The sequence below is a fragment of the Syngnathus typhle genome, linkage group LG3 (genome assembly GCF_033458585.1).
Source record: "Syngnathus typhle isolate RoL2023-S1 ecotype Sweden linkage group LG3, RoL_Styp_1.0, whole genome shotgun sequence".
Lineage (NCBI taxonomy): Eukaryota > Metazoa > Chordata > Actinopteri > Syngnathiformes > Syngnathidae > Syngnathus > Syngnathus typhle.
In genome coordinates, this window is record NC_083740.1 from 5,432,342 (window position 1) to 5,460,084 (window position 27,743).

General features: G+C 41.9%; 1 protein-coding gene across 6 annotated transcripts; it reads left to right on the forward strand.

Annotated features, from left to right (window-relative positions):
* The first annotated feature begins 897 nt into the window (after nt 1-897).
* On the forward strand, nt 898-27,662 carry atf7ip (activating transcription factor 7 interacting protein). Of its 6 annotated transcripts, XM_061273348.1 has the most exons (14): nt 2,328-2,601; nt 16,450-16,941; nt 17,010-17,379; nt 18,492-18,667; nt 18,971-19,108; nt 19,222-19,293; nt 19,398-19,498; nt 21,585-21,652; nt 22,067-22,708; nt 23,306-23,407; nt 23,498-23,572; nt 24,019-24,098; nt 24,388-24,522; nt 26,767-27,662. In XM_061273348.1, exons 2-14 carry the CDS (start codon nt 16,456-16,458, stop codon nt 27,223-27,225), a joined length of 2,904 nt encoding a protein of 967 aa, XP_061129332.1. In that variant the 5' UTR covers nt 2,328-2,601; nt 16,450-16,455; the 3' UTR covers nt 27,226-27,662. The 6 variants fall into 6 exon arrangements, with proteins under 6 accessions (XP_061129329.1, XP_061129331.1, XP_061129328.1 ...); XM_061273345.1 differs by lacking the exons at nt 2,328-2,601; nt 26,767-27,662 and adding an exon at nt 898-1,009 and having other exon boundaries at nt 24,388-25,945; XM_061273347.1 differs by lacking the exon at nt 26,767-27,662 and having other exon boundaries at nt 2,315-2,601; nt 16,450-16,923; nt 24,388-25,945.
* Nucleotides 27,663-27,743: the final 81 nt, after the last annotated feature.

A 27,743-nucleotide genomic window follows, 5' to 3' on the forward strand; every position in this document is an offset into this window, starting at 1 on the left:
CCACTAGAGGTCAGTCTTGCACGAGAGACAGGCAACCAAACTGACCAGTATAAAAAATTGTTCTGGCACTGAATTGGATCACTTTGGGTGTATAACCCTTCCCCCCCTCCGAAGTTTTCTGTTGTGTTTCATGAGGCTGCGAGACTTTGTGGTTTGTAGTCTTCAATGGACCTGATGTGCAAGCACTGTAAGAACGTCCAAATTTTGTCCGTTTTTCGAATGTTCATTTGTCTTCTGTACTGAAGCTCCGGCACCAACCTGGCTGATGGCATACTCTTTGTGGTCCTACAAACTTGATCATATTGGTCTTGATAATGTCGGATCATCAGGTCTTAACAACACACATGAAATGTGATGTGTGTTGATGCCAAAGATTTTTATGAGATTTTGTCGAAGAAACGAAGACTGTCTTCTCGTAAAATTCTCCTGGTTAAGTCGTTCTCATCCTACCCCAAAAGGTCACTTGGCGACCGTGATAAGTGGATTACATATTTGGGGCAGAGCGAGTACTGTGCAAGGTATGACTCCCACCGACAGACGGGTGGACAAAGAGAAGGAAGAACTAACATCTGAAGTCTGACAAAACGCCGATATCAATGTTATGTCCATTATGGATTTACAAACCCGTTTCACGGACGGTGTACTGGTTAGCATGCCCGCCTTACACTTCAGAGGTGTCGGATTTGAATCTGGCTCAGGCCTTCCTGTGTGCATGTTGTGTGAGTATAGGCTCACTTATCACCTGCTAACTATTAACCGACAGGTCAGGTTTGTTGTGCAATTCTGTGAGGAACGGAAATAACATTTACACTTCAGCTCTCAATTCTTGCTCCTTGCCATATGGCTTTTGGAGCAGAACCAGGTTTTTAACACAAAAGGGTTTAATTAAGCAGTTTATTACAGGAAGCGTCTTGCTGCTTTGCTATATTAGCACGACTTCCCCCCTTGTGGCGGCCAGGGGAATTGCACGTTTCCAACACATCAACAAAATGGCTGACTGGTGCATGAGGTAAGCAGAATGAGGAAGTTGACATGTGACTCTATTGTTGGGATTGTGACACGTTTAATGCGAAGAAGGGGGTTGATTCTTGTTGTTGCTTGTGGATATAACACTATTTAATTAGAATTAAAAGTCACCTTAACTCCTGTGATGAATAAGCAACAAAATTAACCAAGTGGAAACAAGTGAGGTTTTTGCGCTTGAGTAGTTGTTTGATTACATTCTAACAACTTGTGGCTTGCTTCATGTGTTCACTTATCAGATCTGCATCATTTCAAACATCCACGGGAATAGGGTATTGCAGTTTAACTCTATCTTCGACCAAACATTTTAGGGGCAAAAGAATGGCCCACGAGCCCCAACCCGTTCTTTAGCCCGACCTGCTGAGCATATACAATACCGTATCAGGAATCTTGTAATTTTACTTATTTGTCTATGGTACCATTTACAGCAGTACTGGTGTACCGTCAGTAGCTAGCAGGCGTGAAAGCTAACAGTGGCAGGTTCCAGTGGTTTCCAGTGTTGCCGAAACTAAATTGTCTCTTAGCTATTGGGGGGGGGTTAACATCACATTAAAATGATATTAAAGTGTTGTGGGATCATTGATTGGTGCATAGCGTCCATCTTGGCTGCACTGGGTCGAGTAGTGTTTCTGCGTGTTGAGATTTTTGTTTCATATTTCAGTTTTTATGTGCTGCCATGTAATTCTGCCCATGCCTTTGAGAATCAGTCGTGCAGGCTGATGTATATGCAATCAATATAGCCAATCAATATTGGTTTATACTAGCAAGAGACGTCTGGAGTGATTTGCAGACATTAATTTAATAATCTGCATCTGTAGATTTATTTATTTAGATAACGTCTTTCTGATGCGCATACCACAGTTACGTATTGTTGTATTGTGGCCAATACTCCAAAATGACAAGCTAGTGTGAAATCTAATCCCCAAATTTAAGAACTGTGTGCTTGGAATTGGTTTTCCAACTAACTCCTCCCCCCCACCAACATTTAACTCCTCCCCTCAGGTCAACCAATCGCAGCCCCCACCAATCCGCCATGATCGCGTTCTGTCTCAGTCTGGTCCCCAATTTTTTTTCTTTTAGTTCAGCTTCTGTCTAGTGTGGACTTTTATAACTACCTTGAGGCTTGTGCTGTTGTTGTGGATGATCTCCGTTAGAGACACGCACTAACTAAGACTCGAGGATTGGTAGAGTCCACCATCTCCCCCTCCTACTCCTCCTCCTTTTTCTAAGTGGTTCTCCTCGAGCACTTCACTCGTCCCGCCTCCGCGCCACAGTCGTTTTTTGTGCGCGTCGGAAAAGAGGAGGAGCGATTGCAGGCGGTCGGACGGACGACTGAGGTAGGACTGGAGTCGGTTCGGGAGCGCAAAGGCGGACCAAGCACCACAGCGCTGCCTCTGCCGTTGTGGCACAGTTTTTTGGCTCCAGATTTCCAGCTCACATCTTCCCTGTGCTAGCGGACTTTTAAAAAAAGTAGTGTTGGCACCACATCGAGGCGTGGAAGAGGAGCGGACTTGTTTCTTTTGCAGTTCGGGACACGTGAAAAAATCGCGGCAACATCGCCTGACGACGCCACTGTTGGTGAGTGATGGTACTGCGGCTATAGCTAGCATGCACCAAATACTATTTTTGCAATTTGTCACAACATATAAATACTTTCTTTTGCGGTTACTCTTTGTGTGGACATATTTTACCTGTTATACCTTTTGTAAAGATTTCTTTGAATTGCAGAGGCTTTTATTTTACACTTTTAACCAGACCTGCTCGGTTAGCGCTTGCTTTTCGAAAGCGTGTCACAATTTATTTTACATTCCAAATATATTTGACAGAAAATGTTTAACTTTTCACATGTCTTAACCAAATAACACATGGACTAGCTGTACATTTTCCAGTTTTAAGAGCTGCTCACTAACGATTATTTTATCGATGAATTAATCTGTCAGTTCTGTTTTTCGGTAAATATATCAGATTTGATAGAAAAACAGTCTATCCAAATTAACATCCCAATTTTATTCAAAAACATTATTTTAAATTGACATAATATGGTTCAGTTACTGTTTTGGTAATGTGCAGTACTGAAGAAAAGAGGAGGGGGCGCTACACTGCACATAGGCTGTTTATGTTTAGCTGCAGGATGCAAAGTATAATTGCTGGTCATATTTTGTCATCCTCAATGGAAGCCATAAGCCGATCAAGTACTTTCCACAGAGATCATCGGTGGCCATTCAATTGGAGCACCATATATGTTACCATGCTAACTGTTAGCATGTTAGCAGTTTGATCATTTGCATTCGAAATAGGATACAGACGGGGGTTTAAAACCGTTTTCAACTGACCTCAACATTTTACCTATTGTGTTTGTGATCTTCTATACGACGCCAGTAATCCCAGTCGACCTTCGATCTTTTTGTACTGGCGTTATACATTGTTACCATACTAACTGCTATTTTATCGCTTGTATAAGCAAGAAATTACTTTTAAAGTCAATGCTGAGAAATGCTATCAGGCATCCTTGAAGCCTAACCGAAATAGACGGAAGACGGGGTGCTGTTTTGTGTTCCCTACTGGTTCAAAGAAGAACAGGGGATTACATCACGTTACTGTCTGTCGTCTGACTAGTTGTTTGGATGTTTTTAATTGCTCTGCACCGCTATTTGGTCTGTCATCTTACCTTCTACCAGGACGCCCAAGGTATGTGATGAATTGAACAGATCAATTTTGAATCCATGTCTTCGGGTTGTCTCCCGTATCGATACTTAAAGCATTCGATTGGACTGAATGTGTTAGCGCTAGCGAGCACCTCGCCCAGCAGACTGCAGAGATGAGAGTTTGGGGGGAACAGGTTTGTTTAGAAGTTGGCAATCTTGTGAGTGTAACAAAGGGGAAATAAATAAAATGAACTCACTTTGACACTGTATGTATCACAACTTGATTTATACGTATATGTATAAAAAAGTAAGACATTTGAATACTTTTAGATTCCATTAGATTTAGGTTAATCATGTTCCTGTGGCCTCTGGCAAGAGAATCCGATTACAGGTGAGTGCCAATCTACTGCATTCCTTGTGAATATTTGACATTAAAGCCCCCCCTTTTTTGGTTTGAAATGGTACAGGCCAGTAGTTTTCCATGCGCCACACTGGTCTTGGATGTGGGTGTGGCTTAATTTCAGCAGCTGGGCAGACAAGCAGTCCAGAATATCCCTTTAAAAATATATCCCGTAGACTTGAAGTAGATATAGTAATAGATAAGTAACCAGTGGTGTTTTTTTCCGTGTTTAGACGACAGAGCACGTCAGGCATACTTTTGAAGACCGATTTAATTTGGCACTAATCAGAGTATGTCCGTCTTACCCTTCAGTCATAATAACCAATACATTTGTTCTGAACGCTAAGTGTAAAGTATTTCACAAGAGCAAATTTTCAAAACCCACCTATGTGGATAAAAATGCAGTTTTTATCATTTCTCAGCCCATTTTTAAAGGGGGCACCTAATTGCATGATTAGGATAGGTGGATAAAATGTAACGTCTAATTAGTTTGAGACTCGATGGCTTCACAAGAATAAGAAATAGATGTGAAATGTGCCAAAATCAGAGATCATTAATCAATTTAATCTTATACGCTCAAATACTTGTGACCTTGTCTTGACATGTTAGTTCCGTGTTATTCCATCTGGGAAGAATGTACAGTGCCTTGCGAAAGTATTCGGCCCCCTTGAACCTTTCAACATTTCGCCACATTTCAGGCTTCAAACAAAGATATCAAAGTTAAATTTTTTGTCAAGAATCGACAACAAGTGGGACACAATCGTGAAGTGGAACGAAATTTATTGGATAATTTAAACTTTTTTAACAAATAAAAAACTGAAAAGTGGGGCGTGCAATATTATTTGGCCCCTTTACTTTAAGTGCAGCAAACTCACTCCAGAAGTTCAGTGAGGATCTTTGAATGTTCCAATAATGTCCTAAATGACTGATGATGATAAATAGAATGCTCCGTATAAATGCACCTGCTCTTTGATAGTCTCAGGGCTTTGTTTAAAGCGCAGAGAGAACCATGAAGACAAAGGAACACACCAGGCAGGTCCGAGATACTGTTGTGGAGAAGTTTAAAGCCGGATTTGGATACGCAAAGATTTCCCAAGCTTTAAACATCTCAAGGAGCACTGTGAAAGCAATTATATTGAAATGGAAGGAGTATCAGACCACTGCAAATCTACCAAGACCCGGCCGTCCCTCCAAACTTTCATCTCAAACAAGGAGAAGACTGATCAGAGATGCAGCCAAGAGGCCCATGATCACTCTGGATGAACTGCAGATAACTACAGCTGAGGTGGGAGAGTTTACGTTTGAAGCCTGAAATGTCGCAAAATGTTGAAAGGTTCAAGGGGGCCGAATACTTTCGCAAGGCACTGTATTTGGCCTGTATAAAATGGGACAGATGGGACAAAAGTAGCTCCAGTGGCTGCAGATCATGGCCACTTCAGCAATTTCACGTTACCACACGTCTGAATGAGTGAAGAATGTCTGTCAGGGGAAGAGCATAGAAGTAGGCTGGTATGAGTACATCCCGTACCTTACACTCTGTACTGGCATTCATTAATCATGGTTCGGCACATACCTTGGTTTTAAGGTCGTGGAAATAAGTCGAATGAAAACAAAGTGCATCGTAAGTGTGTATTTTCTTGCTCACATGTTCTGAAATCAAACTGTAGGATATTGCATAACATGTTATTACAATTGGGCTTAATCATTGTGTAGTGTAGTAATAAATACTCTTATGTGTAGAGAACTGCATTGCATTATGGGTTGTGGCAGCCATTTTGGGCTAGCAGTATCCACGGTGAATACAAACAAGGTAGGAGTTTTCAGGATATCGAAAATGTGTTTTTCAAATCAACAAAAACAGGACTGGATACCACGTCACACGTTTTGACGGGATTAGGTCACATCTATATATTGTAGTGCATTCCATACAGATGGAAAATGATACGGTAGTCTCCTTATCTCATTCAACTGTGTAAAATTAATTAAATTAATAATGGAAAACCAATGCAAAACGAATCGCAACTCAGTCGTGCACAGCACTAGTGAAAACAATCCCAACTACAGTGCCCTACAAATGGCCGACTGAACTCCAACCTTGATATATGTTTGCATTGAAACTGCTGTTCAAAATAATGTAGCGGTATGTGTAAAAGTCGTCTTGGAATAGATCACAGTAGACCAGATATTTTCAAAGTCATTTCAGTTGGAATGCCAAAAAGGTCTCCATGACTTGGAGGACACCTGGCAGCTATGTTCTTTCAGTGCCAGTGTATCAAAGCTGCATTTCTGTCCATGATCTTGCTTTGGTGGTTTTGCCAAAAACAAAATCGCCATTTAAATCAATTTCACGGAACTAACTTTGTAGGTATCAAACTGTTCTCCATGCTCCTTGGAGACGGCAGCTATCACCATGGACTAGATGTTTTGAAAAGACAGGCACATTGACCAAGGAAGCACACAGTAAAATAAAATTTGATATTTTCATTTCGTGGCTCTTTTGAGTCCCAATCCCATTGCCTGTTGATTGGCTTTCCAGGGTAGACTGCGTAAATATCGGACAAAGATAATCCAAGTCCATGTAAAATAGAGTCTTTAAATTGTGATTTTCTTACCATTAAGGAAAGAAAAAATATTGAAAGCTACCTGGACCTGTGTGGAAAAAGTTACAAGCCCCCCTTGTTAAATCATGAATCAATTGTTGCTGCTCACATTTTTCGGAAAGCCGAGATCATTTTCACTCACCACAACAATCCTGATTACCTCCAGACCTGTTCAGTCAAAATATCTTTTAATTAGAATCGGTCTGGCAAATCAAAGTCAGCCCAAAGATCTCAAGAAGCGACAACAAAATGCCACCATCCAAAGAAATTCAAGAACCGATGAGAAATTGACTTCCTTAAGTCTTGAAATGGGTACATAGTAGGGGTGTAAATCGCGGGTTTTGTCACGATACGATATAATATCGATATAAAGAACTACGATACGATATTTGCCGATATCTTAAAGCCTGCTGCGATTCATTCACGATATATCGCGATATAGTGCTCTACGATCGATTATTATTTTTTTTAAATAAAAAATATAGAACAATATCCTGATTTACAACAATTCATACGCAAAATCAACAAGGTACTGCAAACTCTTTATTTAGGAAATTACAAGAGTATTGTAGTATACAAATTGCTTACTTTAACACTGAACTTTGATGTCGTGTTTTTTCTTTAAATGTGCGGCGAGATTTGTGCTCCCTGAATATTTGATCACCGCATGGCAGGATTTACAAACTGCAAGTGTTTTTCTTGTCCGTTGAGCCATCTTTTCTTTGGAATCCAAAGTGCTTCCAAACGAATGACTTGAAGCCTAAAGGGGAGCAAATTTCCTCGTCTTTTTGGACACTAGCCATAGCACCAGCCCAGGAGCCGCGTACTAGTTGTCGACTCCCCTTTCACGTGCAGCAACGCCGCGCACTGCTCCCTGCTCCCGGAAAGGGGAAGCAAGCAACAATGAACTGGATTTCAAAATAAAGTTGCGTCTAATGTCCGAGGTCAAACACGGCGATATAAATCGATGTTTACATTTAGCATCGATGCCAATAAATCGTAGAGCATTATATCGATTAATCGATGTGTATCGATGTATCGTTACACCCCTAGTACATAGCTATTCGTAAAACCTAAGGACTCAAGCCAACCAGGGTGAAAGCCAGAAATGGCAAAAACTTGGAACAGTGGTGAACCTTCCCAGGATTGGCCGGCCTACTCTAAGTACCACATAACCACAGTAACGACTCAGCCAGGAAGTCACACAGGAACTTCGGACATCTAATCAGAAGCAGAATAATCTTTAAACTTGTCTCTGGTAATTTGAGGAACTCTAGTCTATCGAAAGAACTGTGGGGATTCCTTTGCCTCAGTTTAGGTCCGTGTTGGGCATGACTCAATGAGGAAAACAAGGCAGGCAAGGCATTACTGCTGACAAATACGAACCTAAAGGCTTGTCTTAATACTCAAATGACTTTTGGAAGAATAATTTCGACTGACTAGACGAAACCTGAACTCATTAAAGTGTGTCTTGTTACATCCGTCCTAAAAGTAACACACCACTTCAGAAAAACATTGTATCAATGATGGCCTAGGGCTGCCTACTCCTGGACAACTTACTGTGATTGATAGAATCATGAATTCGGCTCTTTACCTAAAAATCCTGAAGTAGAATATTCAGCCATTAGTTCATGAGCTGAAGTGGAAGCGCACTTTCTGCATCAAGACAATGATCCAAAACACACTTGACAAGTCAACTTCTGAAAAGGTTTTGGAGTGACTTAGTGAAAAGCTGGACTTGAATCTGAGTGAAATGCTATGGATTGTCCTTAAAGAAGAACAAAATAATAAAAATATATCGAAGCGTGGCTGCCAATGTGCACCCACAGCCCCTCCGACCACTGTCGAACGCCGGCGGCAAGAAGGGCAAAGTGTCTTGCGCAAGAAAACGATGAGACATGACTAAGACGGATTGGAATTCAAACGGCCGATCCTTCGGTTATTAGACGACCCACCCTACCGCCTGATCCATGCCTGGCCCATATAACCAAAGATGTCCAAATTTCCTGGAGATAAACAAACACCGACTTTAAGCTACACATTGTTCGGATCCGCTTCCGTAGCCATCTCATGGTGGACACACTGACTTGATTATTAGTCATAGTCGTTAGCAGATAGTGCCTAACAGCTACCCACCTTGACCTTTCACCCTTGGCAATCGGTTGGGAAGCGCGGCCACTTGGATGTCTTCAGCTAGTCGTAAGTGTCTGGTTGGGGTCTCGACATCAGGCGGACTACTTTTCAAAGGCACTTAATTTTTGATTTGGAAACATTTTCAGTTCTTACGATTCATTTCTAACAAGCCATGCTTACTTAAAGTTGAGTGTTATTTAACACATTGTATTGAACTAATGCCTAAAATGGAAGGCAACAAGCTACGGCAAACGTGATCATTGTTTATCTTTTGAGAAATCGTTAATGCCCCAAAACCCTCCAGTGTTGCTGACTTAAAGTAGTAGTGCAAAGAAGGGTGGGCCAAAATATCGTCATGAAGGCGTTTGGTTTTTGGGGGGGAGATCATTTGAGATTTGACATTTTAAAGGCACTGTAGGTGTTCTAGTACTTAAGTGTATTTCAAATATTCTTTTTGCTTTCTACACCAAGCTTAATGTAATCGAATGTATGCATCCCGTTTTCAAGTGTCGGAATTATTTAGCCTGCTTTTTAATTAGGAACTAAATTGAAATGTTACTTTTAGAAGATCTGTAAATAAAGTATATCTGCTAAATAACATTTCAGATTTAATCTTACAAACATAAATTTAAAAAAAAAAAAAGAACAAGAATGGTTCTCAATGAAACATGACTAAATCTGCAGAGCTAGGTGCAGGAGCTTTTCTGCAGTAACTACATAGAGCAGTAGGAGCCATTTTGAAACGTCGTGTTGACTGCAATCGATTAAAGGGAAAGCGGGGCGTGGGGGAGGGGAAGTGTCATGCTGCTCAGAGTACCGGCGGTTGATCTGGTCTCAGGCCTAAAGATCGTGGAATGTTTGTATTTTGTTGTGACTCTCTGGACTATGCGCTCTCCTCATGAACAAAAAAAAACTCGGCATCGGTGGATTGTAATTATTTGCCCAAAAAATGAAGAGCTGGGCCACATTTATATCATAACAGACGTGAGCGCTAGCAGCTATCTTAAGAACACGCTCTCGTTGGCTAACTCAGGGAAAAAGAAACAATAATGTGAACTAAACTAAGCTTAAACTGAATGTGTCCTTGCTTTCCGGCTGTGTTGAAACCCCATTTCTGCTGCAATGGTTTAGTCCGTGTCGGGCTGTAAAAACCTCCAACTGGAGCAGGCAGACTGCTGGTGTGGGGGATGGGTGTTGGCGCTCTGTCTGCCTCTTACTTTCAGACCCGACTGTTTGATGCTAGCTATAGCCCAACTGTAAAAATATTAAACATAGCCATTTTAAAGCTGCTCATTACATTATGAAACTTTCAGCAACAACACCGCAACACGTATTCACGAGAACTTTGTTTTGTTTTGTTTTGTTTTTAAACCTCTCGGAGGTTACTCATTTGGCACAATATTGGTTTTGTTGTGTCTCACCCTGCCCCTTTTTTTTCTTATTTTTTTTTAATTGCACTTATATAATCTGATACAGTCGCATATCGCTAAAGAATACTCAACATGCGCTGTGTGAAAACTGGCGCTTTTCCCCTCCCCCACCTTTTCTTCCCTTTTTTTCCTTCTACTCAGCCTGTGCTAGCTGGTGAGAAAAGAAGACCAAATTATGCGTACTCTCGTTTGGCAGGCTAGGAGGAGGCGGTGCTTTTGGATTGCAAATTTTCACGTTATTTGTGCTGAATTTTTATTCTTTTATTATTTTGCTTTCAATTGATACTTCAGTTTTTTTGTGCACTCGGGTACACTTAACTACCGTGTCTTAATCTTTGGTTGTGCGATTCAGCAACTGGATTCGGAATAAGCATCCGAATTCACATTTATAGTTGTGTGTCTACAGCTTTCGTGTTGTCATGTGATCAAGAATGAGAGAGAGGGACAAATCGTAGACATACGTGACAGTTCTACCAATTAAGAATTTATCAGCTGATGCCGGGTAGACTACTCTAGTTTTATATTTAGTGGATAACATTTCAAAACCATGCCCACCCAAGTGGAGAAAGAGCGCATGGTAATCTTTTCTAATGCTACTGTCAACATTGTGCGAGATTTGCTTCTGAGGCATCATCTTTTTCTATTTGGATATTGTCTAGAAATAATTGCAAAAGCTATGCAAACAAATGAAGTGGTGTAACACAAGACATGCTCGAGGTATCAGGATCAACGCACCAGAAGACCTGGTGGCCATTTTGAGTTTCACTGAATCCAGATGAGCACAGTGAGGGTAGGGGGAGGGGAACCATATGCACCGTGCGCAGTATTATTGGAATGCAGACTCGGAGCTCTCACTGATTTGTCTTTGATTTTACAAGACGTAGAATTATAGTTATTATAATTATAGTATATATAGAGTATTCCAAAGAAAGATCAGAACATGATAGTTTTAGTTTTTCACTGATTAATTCAAATGAAATAGAACACACCACATGGTCTTTTAGCAACAACATGAACAAGGGGAATACAGAGTCATTTAATGTTTAAAAGAGCTCATTTTGTTTTCAGTGCAGTTCGGTACATGAGAATACAATTTTCAGTTGATCGATTTTCCTTGTTGTTTATCCGTCCTGGGCGGTAGGCGGAGTCTGTTCAAGGATTCACTCATGTCTCAGCAGGGCATGCTGCTCACAGGAGAACTGGTGGCCATTTTGTGTTTCTGCAGTCTGCACTATCACAGGGTGGGGGATGGGCAAAAAACCGACACACGGCTTATTTAGTTCTTAGAACAGGATTTTGAAGGAGGACTGGCAGGGGTTGCGAATGAAAGTATATTTCACTTGTCTTTACCTTGCACTTCATATACCCCAAAGTATCCCTATTAGCTTAGATAAAAAACAAATCACCAATTAAACCTCTTTTGTGAACAACAAAGTAAGGTTTAAAATATAAGTAATTATTTTGTATGTTTCAGATAAAAAATCTATTTACCACCTTCTTGTTTTTTGAGGACTACCCCTGTATTTGAATGGTTCAGCCCAACAACTGCTCTGTCTGCTCTGGTAGAGAGAGGGCAGATAGAGAGAGACTGTAGTTTCCGACTGTGCGCCGCGTTCATGCGCTGCAAGGCTACCATGCTACCCTCCAGTTTTTTTTATCCATTTCATTTCATATGCCAACCTTTGTCTGTTTTGTTTTTCCATTAAGTGCTTGTTCGGCTTCTTTTCATACTTGTGTCGTAAACAAAAAAATTCAAAACCATAAGGTACAATTTGTCTATCTTTAATGGTAATAGGATTGTTAAATGGTGTGAACATTTATCTCTTGCCTTTTTGAACCAAATACAATTTCACCACTGCCATTTCAGTGGTTCAGTCCAAATGACAAAAGGAAAGTGGAAGGGGGCTTGTTAAGGGGGGCGCAACTGGGTATGGCGGGGGAGCAGGGTTGCTGCTGCACATGGATTGACTGCGCGCTGGAGCAGTCTGTGCTGTGTCTCTGTATGCAATTTGTTTAGGATTGTAGTTTTTCAGTATTTTTTCTTCATCGTGTAGAATGCAGATCTAATGGCTTTGAAAATAGTTTTGAAATGAATGGTATGATCTGACGTAGGCTCCTCCCATTTTATCTTCTGTTGGGTCACAGACTCCGCTGTTAATATCTGCAACTAGTTTTCTCTAGAACCAATAGAAACCACTAAAACACAAGTGTTGGAGCTCCCACAAAATATGAGAGAGCAGTTAATCAGTTTTTTGGGGGGTATACAAAACTTGACCCATGTATAAACTGGATGTGTAATCTGATAGTCTTTGTCCTTGATTTGTTTCCTTCAACAAAAGCATTTTATCTCCCCCCCCCCCCCCCCCGCCCTCATTCCAAATGGTTTAGTCCATATCGGCTGTAGTTTTCCATACAGTGTACTAGTCCGTGCTAGAGTTGGGGGAGGGGTGTTGCTTGGCAACTACTTGTGCGATTCACGCATATTCTGTCTGTCTGCTAGCTAGCTACACTAGATGTTGACAAGCATTATGCTGTACATAATTATTCCCAAAGAAGATTTACTGGTATATAAAAATAGGTATATCTTTTCTATTTCTTAGATTCAGGAATCAGATTTTTATCTTAGATTCAGGAATCAATATTTTACATGAAGGTTCATAAATTTAAATCAGGGCACACACCCTAACACAGGATGCACCCAGATTTAGAACAAGATGGACTAGTCCTGAAGAGCTCCTCCTCCTTCCGCCTGTTTTCCTGCAGGTCTGTGCATGACAAAGCCTCTCCCTTCCCCCAGTTATCAAAGCCCTCAATCACATGTATCCCAAAAGAATCATTTTATTTAGTTTTTAAAGCACATTTAACACCAATGTCCAACTTTAAATTTTACAGACATATTACCTTTAATTTTAGTCCGTTGTCTTTTTTTAATCTTAATTTCCCTTTTAGTTTAGGTTCTACGTCATGTTTTTGCTATGCTAACCAAATAAATGTATTTAAACCCAAATAGTATGACTTCAGTATAGCATATTAAATATTTGTAGAAATGTCCCCAGCTACACATTACACATTCTTGCACGTAGCGCTGTGTGTCCATTCATGCAGTGGGTTCAAGTTGTTCTTGAGAACCACAAGCACCGCACACACTGCACAATAAAATTATAGAGACAACAGATAAGTATGCAGCTCTGTCTGCTCAGTAGCAGTCACTTTATAGATGCGAGTAGACTATTTGATCTTTTGCACCGCGGTTAATACAAATAAATGTATTTGCATACAAAGCAACGTGGTGCGCATACGCACCCTATCACATGATTCACCCCTACCTCTAAAACCAACATGGACTAGTCTGAAAAGAGCTCCTCCTCTTCCTTCCCTTTATGTTCTGCTGCTGGCCTGCTTGGCCTTTCCCTTCCCCCATACACGTACGTAAGGCTCAACAAACAGCCCTCTAATGGTTGACAATTCTTTGCTTTTTAAAGAGTATGGAAAGGCACTTTTAACATGTTTTAAAAACCACTCAGAATGTTCGATTATATTCACCCGTACCCAAATAATATTATAGAATTTGAAATAACATTGCATTCGTGAGCCAAACTCAGTCCATTGGTGTGTATTTCTCGATCTTTCCTGCCCCTGTCATGAACCGCGCCATTCTGGATGATATGGTACCATGACGTAGATGATAGGACTTCCCGGGATAAACGTCTGTTCCAAGATGGTGAAGGTTTGTGTTGTCCAATTTTGTAGCAATTCGCACAGAACCCACAGTTTACATCGTTTCCCAACAACGGAATCTATACGACGACAATGGGTTCGTTTTGTCCAAACAAAACGAGACGATTTTAAGACCCCGTCGCCAGACTCTCAACCGGTCATTTGTGGAGCTCATTTCACTCCGGAATGTTATCAGGGGTCAATGATGGAGCATCTTGGCTTCAAAACTAAGAAACCGCTCAAGTCAGACGCAGTCCCTACAGTCCAACCTGTGCCCACAGAAGAACAATTGGTTGCCATGGGGAAGAAGAGACAACGGAGCCCCCCCAAGTTCACCCACCCCGCCTCAAAAGTGCCAAGTGCTCTGGGATTGTCAAAAGGGAGATTCTTGGGGTAGGAAAATGTTACCTTTATGTTATTTGAAAAATAAAAAAGTTTAGGCTTATAACCAAAATTCAGCATTTCGGTGAACTTACACAGTAAGCAATTTTGATTAGGTGTCAGATGGAGATGCCAATCGTTCTTACGTATTACCGTTTTTTTCCATGTATAATGCGCCCCCATGTATAATACGTACCCTAAAAATGGCATGTTGATGCTGGAAAAAAGCCTGTACCCATGTATAATACGCACCCAAATTTTGACTCCTACTTAAATCTGTAAACGTAAAATTATTTCAGAAAAAATATCATCTTTGGGAACAACCGGATGTTATTCTGCCGGTCAGTTTCACTGCGCATGCGCTAGCAAACTCGATAGCGAAGAAATGTTTCGGATTTGTGTAGGGTACATTGTGACAGCAAACGAGCAGGTGATCGAGCAAGCGTCTGATACGAGAGCATTGTGTTCGTATGGAGCGTGTTTGAAGTGAACAGCAGAGAAGAAAGCGCATCTGTAATGGCGGCCTCCGTATCATATACGGATTTAAAAAAAATAAAATAAAAAAATAATATATATTTTTTGTACCCATGTATAATGCGCACCCCAGATTTTAGGACAATAAATTAGTTAAATTTTGCGCATTATACATGGAAAAAAACGGTAGCTACTATTTTACTTGGAATAAAATATACTTATGGTTTCTGCTCAATTGATGTGAGCAAGTTTGTTTTCTAAAGTTCCCACCATTTTTTACTGAACGTAGTCACTGCAACCTGCTGTCTTCGACAGGGGACCTCTTTCAGCTAGCTAGTGAGATCTGTGCCTGGCAGCTAACAGCAGAGCAAACGGCCATTTTGAGTTACTGCATTGAGTCGTGGCGCAGAAAATGAAGCCGCTGGGTGGGGGAGGGTGATGTTGAGCTCAGCCCAGCGTGCGCCGATGTTGGAATGTTGCGGTAATCATGTTTGTAGTTCACTCCGCCCCTTACTTGTTCATGCTATATTTAATACATTGCTGGGGTTCACCTTGATGATTTTTAGTTTTAAGAAAGTGTTTGTGTCATGAATGAACATAGTGCGTTGCGTATCTGCACAAGTCTCATCTGACAAAGTCATCAATGAATGATGTTGGGTGAGAATTTCACTTTTCCCACATCTAAATACAAACAAGGACTTTTCAGCTTGAGTCTTGCGGGTCAGGGCTGCTGCATAACCTACATAAATAGACTCGGGTAAATTACCGTGTGCTTGGAAATCCGTTTTAATGGGTTTTGTCAGTATGTTGTGACGTTTTGCCATTACCCTAACCCTAACCCATGTCTTCTGAATTTATATAGCCTTAAAATCAAATGTATATAGTTTTCTAACTGCTTTTTCAGTGTATATAGTTCCGATATAAAGAGATAAATTACTATAAAATATCAGATGGAGCCCTTGTGTGCAAAATAAAGATGCTTTGATAGATTCAGGTGCCCAAAATATAAAAAATGCGCACAGCTTTCTTAAATACGGAAACTCTTGCATGTTTTGCATAACCTCTGTACTGCTGCGGGAGAGCGGCCTCAATCCATACACTCTCATTGGCTGAGGATTGAACCAATAGCAAAAATGGGGGATGGGAGGAAGGTTAGGTTGCTGCTGCTTGTTGTAAGCTTCAATGTCATATGGGTTTGTCCGATGGCGGGCCAAAGGTTAACAAACTTTGAAAATTTAGCCGAATTTATGATTTTGATTAAGAATGATTTGATGAGAGAGTTTCTGGCTCACTGAGCTCTCCCTTACTGCGGTGCAGCTGTGTCCCCCTTGAACATACATAGTTGTATATGTGTTGATTATTTTAGAATCTTTGAAAGAATTGTTGAAGGGAAAGAGAAAAAAAAAAGATTTGGGGTGTCGTGCATATCTCGAAAGAACTTTCTGGAAAAATACAGGCTGGCATCCATAGGGCTCTAGAGGGCCCTCTAGTGTTGTTTTTTAGAAGCCACAACCATTATGTTCCTGTGCAGAATGTAATGATAACCACAAACTCTGATTATGCCACTCTCCTCGCATTGACCACATGGTCTTCATAAACCCTGTAAGATTCATTTTGGCCTCTAATATCTCCTTGTCACTCCACAGGCAGCAATGGAAGTTGTTGTGACGGAAGAGAAGAAGAAGATATTCCGCGCCAGGAAAACCATGAAGATCAGTGATCGGCAGCAACTGGAAACCCTTCACGGCACTCTATTCACTGCAGCCTCGAGTTCGTCCGAACCTTCTCCTCCACCCCCTCTAATGAACGGCTCGCACAAAGAGGATGGACAAAAGGACATGGAGCAAAACAGCCACCAGGACTCAAACTCCCCCATCGCTACATCCCCCGCCTCTATGACCTCTCTGAGTTCTCCTGCACCATTTCTTTCGCTCAATCTGTCCCCCTCACCAGTACCTTCCCAAAGTCCAAAAGAAAAGGACGAGCCTTTTTCAGGGCCTTCGTCACCATTCCAAACAATAGACTTTGAACAGAAAAAGGAGGAGAAAAATTCACCCTCATTGCAGGAGACCTCTGAAGCAGCAGCAGCAGAATCCAAAGAGCCGCAGGACTCCACCAAGGTATTGGAAAAGCCAGAGGTAATGACCTGGGTCACCGTTGAAGTGATTGATGTTCACCTAGGAATAACTTCATGTCTCTTTTTTAGGAGGGCCAAACCCCAGCAGAGAAAACTGCTAATGAATCCATTAAGGACTCTGCTAAAGGATCCGCTTCTTTGCCTTCGAAGTCTGATGGCACTGTCCCAATGGAAACGAACGCTACCGTGGCTGATGGCGCAGCCCAAATCAAGTCTCCAAGTACCAATTCCTCCATTCCTCCGGCCTCTCCATCCGTGGATATAAAACAGGACAAGGACATAAAGCGAGAGACGAGCAAAGATCAGCAAAAGAAAAACGTGCTAAAGCAAGACAAGATGGAGGTTACCGTTGTTAAAGTGGAGGCCAAAAAAGTCAAAACGGACAGTGAGCAGTCTTCGAAGCCGCCGCGCCCATCCTCCACTCCGCCGTCGGGTACTGGTAAGAGCCACTGGCAATCATTTCATATCGTTAAGATTTGAATTTCTTTCTTCTGACGATAATAGCCCTGTCAATTGTGGCACCAGGACTTACTGGGAATATTTGCATTTTGTCTGAAATGGAACAATGAGGTGGAATTTCCTTTAGCGGCTAGCCCATTATGAACTACCGTAGTTATGGAAATCCACTTGGTTCTCTCTCGTGGTAGTTAAGTTGATGCGTGTGAGCGCGGGGCAGAGCGTGCTTTTGAAAAAACTTTGGCGGCGCTCACGTACAATGCAGTGGAAGTGACAAGCATAATGGAAGCTAGCCCCTGAGATGCGTGCTGTTTTTGTTGTATTATGAAATGGTATTACGTCACCATCGTCACCATACAGCATGAGGATTAAACTTGTGATTGGCTAGTGAGCAGTCAAGGGTTTGTTTTGCCTAGTCAAATTTCAGCTGGGGGCAGGCCCAGTGCTTTCTTGAAAAGGATAAGACCAAACCTGCCAACCACAATGGCAAGGATCTATTTTTGTCCCATCAAATTACACTGGTACGATTGGCTTCATCTCATTTCTTTATTTGCAGATACTCGTTTCTCTGTTTACATTGCATGATCAAGTCCCTTGTGAATATGTATGTCATGTTTGATATGCTGATTGTGGGTTATGTGGGATGCAAAGATTACATCCGATGCCGAAAATGCTATGATGCTGCATTTTTTTTTGTCATTATATCGTATCAAATGTCCTCAACCGGGTAGCTTTAGTAACAACGCCAATATTGACAACCTCCAGGTGCAGAATTGGAATGAACAAATTATATGATGAGAAATCTCATGGAATTGTTCTTACAAAAATGAATTTGTATTTGAATATTTTTTATGCAACACCTCAAAATGAATCGGAACATTGTTTAACTGGGTTGCCTCTGCTGTCATTCCTGGATTTGACCTTAATCCAGGTCATTTTGTCGGTTAGTTAGACGGTTCCTTAAAAACGGGTATGGTTATCTGTGTTGGTACAGTTTCAACTGAAGTTGCCTTGAATAGATCTTGTGTAGGAAAACATGATGTGATGAATTAAAATGGCAACTCTATCTCCATCATGTCTTTCTTTCTCAAACAGCGTCAGAGAAGAATTGTTCTTCTGGAATCAAGCGCACTTTGTCGGAGGGCTTTGACAAAGAGGGCCAGACGATGAAACGGGACGGGAAGAGACCAAAGATGGATCAAGGCGAGTTGGAGGCTCAGCTGGAACTCAAGATCACAGCTAAAGCTGGCAGTCATCACAAGCTTGAGAAGGTAAATGTTTATAATTGTAGTTGTTTTGACAATTGTGGTAATGCCATACGTTTTATAGCATCACGATGTACATACCTTCAAATGTAAGCTACTTTTCTCAACTACCGTAATTTTCGGACTATAAATCGCACCGGAGTATAAGTCGCACCAGCCATAAAATACCCAAAAAAGTGAAAAAACAACATATATATGTATATAAGTCGCTCCTGAGTATAAGTCGCCCCCCCACCCAAACTATGAAAAAAAAACGCGACTTATAGTCCGAAAATTACGGTAAATAATCTTTGTTATGTACTCTTTTAGATTGTGCAACAGTTAGTGGGTGAACGGTTGAAGGCACTTGAGATGGCAATTCTTGAGGAAGGTTTCCAGGACTTGAAAGGCAGAGTTGACAAAATTGAATGTGCCACAAAGCACCAAATGGCCATCCACTCTCTCCAAGTAAGTTCAAGAAAACGGGGATAACGAAAAAAAACATCATGGCGCTTTATCAGACAATCACTGCACAAATACTTGAATTTTTATGCCAATTTGAATTTTCTATTCCTACTCAGGCCAAGATAGCTCGACTGTCCAAGAAATTTGGGGAAGCCAATCAAGCATCAGAAAACAAAAGAAAACACGAGGTGAGCGACGTCTTTGATACTTTCTAGAATGTTTGCTTGCATCTGATTAGCGAGTGATGAAATGTGGAAGTATTCATAGTGAATGCCTGTCTGAATTTCCGCAGGCACTTGTTGCTTCTTCGGCTATCGCTGCTGCCGCCGCCGCCGTTGCCTCTGCTGCTGCTACTACCACCAAAACACCGGTTATAAACACTCAAGTTCAACGGTAAAGTGTCCATACAAAGAATGAATTCTCATCCCTGATTGACATTTTGAGTTTTTTATTTAGGTTGTCAGTTTAGCAATTTGAAAGACGCTTTCCCATCAACTTTGCATCAAATGACAAAATAAATACTAGTTTTATTTACTCGCATGTAAAATAGGACAGCAAAGTGCAGTGCTTGCTCGTATGGGAAAAAAATAATTGACCGTTGTATGAACGTGACAATACCGGACTGAGCCGTACTTGACATTGTCCCGGGTTGCTATCTGTAAATTACTGAATTACACAAAAAAGGACAGACGGACGAAATAATCTTCTCATCCTCCAAATCCATACCATTCCATGTCCCACGTATCAGGATCTGTTAATCGTATAACTTTGCTTTCTTCAGACACATGTCCAGGTCTTTATTACACACATGCTTGGGTCCCGGTCCTGAGTCTTGTGACGTTCTACAATATCACATCGGGCCGGGTCCTGAGTCTTGTGACGTTCTACAATATCACATTGGGCCGTGCAGAGTGTAGTTAAAACTGCACCTCTCCTTCCAACAGCGTGCTCCGTCGGCAGGCGGTAGAACCGCAGCCCGAGACTCCCAGACAGCAAGTGGCTCTCAGTGACGGGAAGACTCCTGGCAAGAAGGAGAAGGGAAAAGAAGACAAGGGGCAGGCAAAGGAAAAAGAAATGCCACGCAAAACTACCATGGCAAAAGATCTGGCCGAATACAATGAAGGGAAATGCAAAGCGGACATTAAACTCCGTCCACTGCCTGCCCACGTGGAGAAAGTTTTGTACCACAACTCCAAAAGAAACACGGACGGTCACCGGCCTGACCGTTACGCCTCTTACATTTTTCGATACTTAGTCCCGTACGAAATTTACTGCAACTGGGTGAACAAGGTCGACTACGTGGGCTTAATGGGAAAGCAGGCACTGCCCAGGAACTTACGGAGAACTATGAGGACATATATTGAGCATAGATTCCCAGGCCTGCCCAACGGCTGCTGGAGAGAGATTCGTGATCTTATCAATGAAATACTGCAAGTCAAGAGGAGACCGGAATTCTTTCGAAAAGTTGACGAAAGAAATGGCTTTTTATTTTAACAAGAGTTGAAAGGAACAGAAGCATACTGGGACAATTCGCACTAAAACAGTGTTATTCAATTAGTGGCCAGATCCAACCCTCGGGTGGCCTAGCTTGTGGTCCCGCCTGCCCGAATTGAATTGCATCCAAGAGATGCAGAGGATATCTCGGTTTGCAAGATTTTAAAAATTCCTACAGTGTTTGATTATGTGAATGCAACACTCTACACACTACATTTCTTGATTTGAAAATTTGGCCAATTGAATAGCCCTGCACCAGAATCTTAATATTGTACGTAAAAACATCTTTTCATTTTTCAAGGATTCTGAATCCTTGGTGATTTTATATACCGTATTTTCCGGACTGTAAGGCGCACCGGACTATAAGGCGCACCTTCAATGAATGGCCCATTTTAAAACTTTGTCCTTAGATAAGGCGCACCGGACTATAAGGCGCACCATCAATGCATCATGTCAGATTTTTAATCCAAATCAAATAATTCTCCATTTTATATTTTTTATTTCAACTTCACGTCGCAACAAATTACTTTATGATCACAAAATAATGATCCATAGTGTTTTTGATTTATGATTCATAGTCTTCAGCAGGCCACTTATGATTGATTTTATGACACAATGCTTCGGGCCAGTTTAAATGTAAGAATTCGGTCCATATATAAGGCGCACCGGACTATAAGGCCCACTGTCAACTTTTGAGAAACTTTTAGGTTTGTAGGTGCGCCTTATAGTCCGGAAAATACGGTATACTGTCTGTGGAAATGCCAGCACATTTTAAAAGACAAAAATGACACACCGACTGATAGTGAGAACAATAAATGGTATTTGCTTTAGTTTTAAAAATGAAACTGTAGAATCAAGTTATGCAAAGATGGCTTAATAAAGAGCAATCAAATGAACCATAGTGTGCTCAGTTGTTCCTGATGTGGGCAGCTTGGTCTCCTTTAGGCCTACCTATCAACTCTAAGCATCAAATCTTTCCAAACAGGCCAGTCCGGACACCCATGGAGTTGAAGCAGATCCCAACAACAGCTGTTACTTTACCCCATACTGCTGGTGAGTTGCACTTTTTGACAACCCTTTGGTGGTTCCTAGCTACTGGTAAACATCTAAACCATGTTTCTTATTAAGGCCATTTCTTATATATCACGTTATTGATGGGAATTCACTGTGACCAATGAAATATGTTTTCCACCATTTTCCAATTTGACTTTTCCATTGCATTGCTCCGGAAGTTCAATATCACATTCCTTAATGTGTTACAAAGTAAAACAAACAGCGTTTTTATCAAATGACTTAACTGCTCATGAAAGAGGCTTTGTTTTCATCTTTTAGCATACAACTCATCCCTACAAAAATTGAAATAAAAATCCAGTTCAGCAAGGAACCAATGTGACAAGTTGTGTTTGCCAGAAGATGTTTTACTGGCAGTGGCTGTTATGGTTCTGATGGTCTTCTTGTCTTTCGCAGCAAAATCCAGCTCGCTTGTTCCAACCTCAGTCTCCTCCACTACGGCCATGGTTTCCCAGGCCCCCATCATAAAGCTGATCACTTCATCCTCCAATGCCGTCTCTACCTTGGCAACCGGCATCACCACTCAGAGTCCTACAGGCGCCTTATTGCTGAAGACGGCACCCGGGAGTAGCATGATGAGCGGCCAGCCGCTCATCATACAGCTGCCTGTCTCCATGGCAAACGGCCAGACGGGAACACTGGTCAACTTCCCCGTGTCCTCGCTGCCTACGGCGAGCGCGCTCAATAAGAACAAAACCACTGCTTCGACTACAGCGTACATCCTCCAGCCGGCTCCTGTCACCACCACTGCTGCGGGTTCTATTCCAACCCCAATCACGGTGCCAGCGCTCCAGGCTCCCCCTAGCCAGATGTCCTCCGGCCAGCTCTCACTTACCCGAGCCGTGTACCAGGGCGGCGCTGGGTCCATAACTACCCCCAACGCCGGAGTTTCTGTGACCCCAGCCAGGAGCCTGATTTCCACTGTGTCTGTCGCCGGAGCCATGTCTACGGCATCTTCGTCCTCAACATCGGTTCCGGCAGCAACAGGTTCCGCAGCTCCAGGACCTCCGCAAGGGACATCTTTGACTTCCAAAACAGGTGCAATACTTTTCGTTCTTTCTTTGTATTATTTATATCTCTTTTCTTTTTTATTTGCTTTGTGTCGCAAACCACAGATGCTCACATGTAGATTAACACAATTTAATTTCTATTTTCCTAGGGCCCCATACCAATATTTGAGATAAAATTAAATTACAGATTAATCCGCGGTTTAATTTTAAGAATACATCCATGCATATATTAACATGTTTTTAATCTCCTCCAACAATTATATGAATGAAAGCTAGTTAACAATTGAGTGTTTTACAAAACTTTGCCCGACAGTATTTGCTCAATGTTTAATTAAAGATAAATGTAGTGACAAAAAACAATTTAAAATATTTCACAAAAATAGAAATAAATCAATGTATAAATGAGTTCAAAAATTGTACTTGTTGCTGCAAATTAGATAATTGTACTGTATTGTAATAGTACTGATGGAGCCTGCCCGGTTTCAAGGCAAAATGTCTTCCAAGACAACTATAACAGTCCACTTGCAATGAATTCAATGCTCCGATAAGTCACTGTATTACCCCTTTTTTAGTTTGTAACACTTTTCCTTCAATTTTTTTTTTTTTGTGTGTTTTCGATCTGTAGAGAACCAAGCCGCGGGAACCACTCCATCCAAAGCAGTTGTTCCAGTAGCCCGCGCCAAAGGTGCTGTCATTGATCTCACTGAGGATGATGATGATGTGCAGGGTAAGAGTGAAAGGAAATGCAAAGAATACTTCATTCAGTCATTTTCCATGCAGGAACTTTGCATCTAAAGATGTGTTTTCTGCTTCTCAGTGACAGGAGTGAAGGTGGCTACGATTCAAAGTCCCTCGCTGACCCAGCGTCCAAATCCAATCAACATTCTAAACAGTAAGCGCTCTGTTTTATACTCCTTACCAAATTAATTCAGGATTCCTTGTACCTGATATTTTGATACTCAATTTACTAAAGAAATCCTGATTAGAGTAAATATTTGCATCAAAATACTTGTAAGCTATAAGTATCAAACAATCAAGTCAGGAGGGCGGTAACTCGGCGTGAACTTTGTGTGCCACGTTGGTAACCTAGAAACTTGGCGTGTAGATTGTAAACCGATGGCCCACTGGGCCCAAATTGTTACAATTTGTTACGTTCGACCATTTGTTTGGTTTATCCGGAAATTGCTTTCTTCGAGAACTCGAAAATTCCCCATTGCTTAATTTGCTATAGCACCACCTGGTGCTTTGTGCACCTAACTGCATGCAAATCTATCAGCGTGTACGTGATTTCTTTCTTTTCTTTTTTTAATCTCAATTGTCACTGTTCTTTCTCCTCAGGTGCAGCGGCCAGGTCATCCCCACAAAGCAGCCAGAGTGCATCCAGCAGTAATTCATTCGTGCAAAACCGCCCCCAACTGGTGAGAGTTGAGAACTACATTCTATTTTCGTGTTTTGTAATTTGTACCTTTTTTTTTGTTAACCCATTATAATGCACACTTAAATTTGACTTAAAAAATGACAGAGCTCCTTCTATATGGATCAATTGGGGAATTGGTCCATATTGGTTTTACACAGCGCTCTACCAAAAAAATGTTTGAGTACGACTGGTAGATTACAAGGTCGCATCGCTTGCAGCATTATGGCTACGGTGGTCAGGGGTGTCACCGAAGTAATAGTGGTAAAACCCCATACTGTGCTTACTCCTAGTCCAACACCACTTGCGTGTACAAAGACCCTGAACTGGCACCTCCCAAGAGACACGCATACGACGCCGAGTTCAAACTCAAGACTCTCAGCTACGCAGCCAAACACGGGAACAGAGCAGCTGCGAGAGAATTCAAGGTAAATGAATCAATGGTACGCAATTGGAAGAAGCAAGAAGATAATCTGTCCCGAGTAAAGAAGACACAAAAGAGTTTCCGTGGGAACAAAGCAAGATGGCCTCAGCTGGAGGACAAACTGGAACAATGGGTTGTTGAACAGAGATCTGCAAATAGAAAGGTCTCTACAGTCAGTATTCGGATGAAGGCAACAACGCTAGCACAGGAAATGAACATCGATGAATTTCATGGCGGTCCGTCATGGTGTTTTCGGTTCATGAAAAGACGTAATCTCTTAAACCGCAAACAAAGTGCCATCTCGCAGCAAGTGCCAAAAGATTGCCAAGAAAAGGTGTCCACGTTTCACGCATACTGCCAAACAATTATCACTGAAAAAAAAATCCAGCCAGAACACATCACCAATATGGACGAGGTAGCACTCAGCTTTGATATTCCTCTGAACGACGCTGTGGAGAAAACATCCTTCACTGTAGTTCTCGCCTGCCAGGCCAATGGGAACAAACTTCCACCAATGGTTATTTTTAAGAAGAAGACCTTGCCAAAAAAAGACTTTCCAGCCGGCATCGTCATCGAAGCGAACTCGAACGGATGCGTGGATGAGGACACGATGTGTGCGTGGCTTCGAGAAATTTATGTCAAGAGACCGGGTGGCTTCTTCCACATTTCTCCGTCCTTATTGATTTACAACTCCACTTGTGCTCATCTTACCGATGCTATCAAAAAACAAGTGAAGAAAACTAATTCGGATCTTGCCGTCAGTCCGGATGGATCAAGTAAAGAACTCCAGCCGCTATCTATTGGTGTCAACGGTGCATTCAAAGCGAGAATGCAAGCTGCGTGGAAGCAGTGGATGGCAGAAGGCGAACACACGTCCGCCAAGACAGGGAGACAGCCCCAGGTGACTTGTGCCACTATCTGCCAGTGGATCGTGGATGCCTGGGCTGATATATCAATCTCGACTGTGGTCCGAGCTTTCACCAAGGCAGGAATAATCAGTGAAGTGCCAGGAAATAGCAGCGACGATGACTTGGATAATGACGAAAAGGAGCTGGACACATTGGTTGCCACACTCACCGAATTGTTAAATTGGGACATGGAAGAAGAAGAATTTGAAGGATAAGTGGACAGGGTATGAACTGAAAAAAAGAGCACTACATCTTATGTAACGGTACAATGTAGAGTTATGCACAACCGTATCAGACTGTTTCTTTGACGTGTTTACAACTGCACAAAGAACTTACTTTTATACCTAAGTTGAACAATTTCGAGAGTTACTATATTCTAAATGCAATAACGGGATTGCAATAATAAGGGAAAAGTTCTCCTCCACTTTTGACTTAGCGCATTCACAATACGTTTGATTTAAACGTCAACTTGCATTCCAATTATTGTGTGGTATTAATAAAGTTTGACGGAATGACCTATTTGACTGTTTTGTTGACATTCCCCTTTCGCACAGTTCCATCTAGTGGATGCATAACGCAAGCCCAGTCAAACGTTTGACTGCAGTAGCTTCAATTCTAAAACAGGCCAGTCAAGTTCATTTATAGAGCCCTAAATCACAGACGAGTCTCAAAGGCCTTCACATGTGCAAAAATGACAATTATTACCAACATCCCCTGATCTTAACTCCCACAGATGGGAGGATCCCCCTTCCAGGATAATGTAAAACAATCCAAAGCAAAAGTAGATGGCCATATTCAAATTGAAGAACTGCAGGAAGGAGCACTCAATTGTCAAGGCAGTGTCTTCGAGGGTGGTCGTCTCGATTGCTCGACATGAATTTCCCCACCCCTGGGGATCAATAAATATTCAATCAATCAATCAATCAATCAATCAAGAAATCCAGACAGCCAGTTTCAGTGTCAAGGGCCCCAACTTAAACTCCAGTCGAATCGGCCAGCACAGGTTAGTTTCTACTGAGGTAGCAGTTCTGATATCTATCGGTAGGACATTCCAAAGCTCTGAAGCTCGAATAGAGTATGCTCTAGGCCCTGCGGACTTCTTTTTGGCCCTCTGGGTCACTATCAATGAAGGTGCGCCTTATAATCCAGTGCGCTTTATAATCCAGTGCGCCTTATAGGGCAGGAAATACGGTAAAACCTATGTACATTTTGACCTATTGGTTTTTAAAATGTTCAGTGACAAGCATCACAATTTTTTTTTCCCAATTTGAGTTGGATCGATCAAAAAGTGTCCTTCACGCCATGACTTCTTCCAAACGACTTTTCTTTCCGTCTCGTAGGATTCTTCCATGAAATCCCGTACCCCTTCATCGACGACACCAGCCCGGAGCACCGTCATGACACTACCCGCGCTGCCCCTGGCACCTGTGCCCCCAAGCCTCCCGGCAGAAGCTCAGCGGACCTCGCTTCCCCAGCAACCACAGCTCAAGCTGGTGCCAAGTGAGAGCGGCATAGTGCTGTCCTGGTGCGTGGCTGAAACGGATCAGTCATGTGCGACTGTCGAAAGCTACCACCTCTATGCCTACCACCAGGACAACTCCAACAGCAATTCAGGTCAGCAGCACTGGAAGAAGATCGGGGAGGTGAAAGCCCTTCCATTACCCATGGCCTGCACCCTGACCCAGTTCCAGTCTGGGTCCACATACCATTTTGCGGTTCGAGCCAAAGACATCTATGGGCGCTTTGGCCCCTTCTGCGAGCCCCAGTGCACGAATGTCATCAATCCTAGCTCAAACTGAACACCTACAAAAATAATTTGCATTTGACTGTTTGTTACTTATTTTAGGCAATGTTATGTCATAGCAGCTCCAATATTGTTCATTGTTGACATAGAGTATCTGTAAATTGTCCTCAGCCGACTTTTGACTGACTTGGAAAGTTGCAGCAGCAGATGGTGTAGTTCAGTGCTTGATGTATTTTTCATGGTTAATACTGTTGTATATAAGTGAAACTCTTCTCCACCTCATCATGGTCCAGTTCAGATCATTTATGTTATCGGATCATGTACATTTGCCCAGGTGTTGTTTTGCTTTACTGGAGACATGATGCCAGAACTCTCTTGTCAACAGAATTGCACAAAAGTGTATACATGTGTGGTAGGAAGTGAATGAGAATTTTTGTAAGTTTTGTCTGGTAACCAGACTTGTGACACACACAAATAAAACGTTTTATTAAAGCTGCTCCTTATTTCCTTTCCGGACATTTTTGGCGGGTAGGATTTAGAAGTGTATGTGAAGTAAATATATATAATTTTCTT

Bases quoted from the DNA above. Each gene is read 5' to 3' on its own strand.
- atf7ip (XM_061273345.1), top strand. From the start codon at position 16,456: ATGGAAGTTGTTGTGACGGAAGAGAAGAAGAAGATATTCCGCGCCAGG. The intron at 19,294-19,397 runs GTGAGCGACGTC...GAATTTCCGCAG, and splicing joins AAAACAAAAGAAAACACGAG to GCACTTGTTGCTTCTTCGGC. The intron at 19,499-21,584 runs GTAAAGTGTCCA...CTTTCCAAACAG, and splicing joins ATAAACACTCAAGTTCAACG to GCCAGTCCGGACACCCATGG.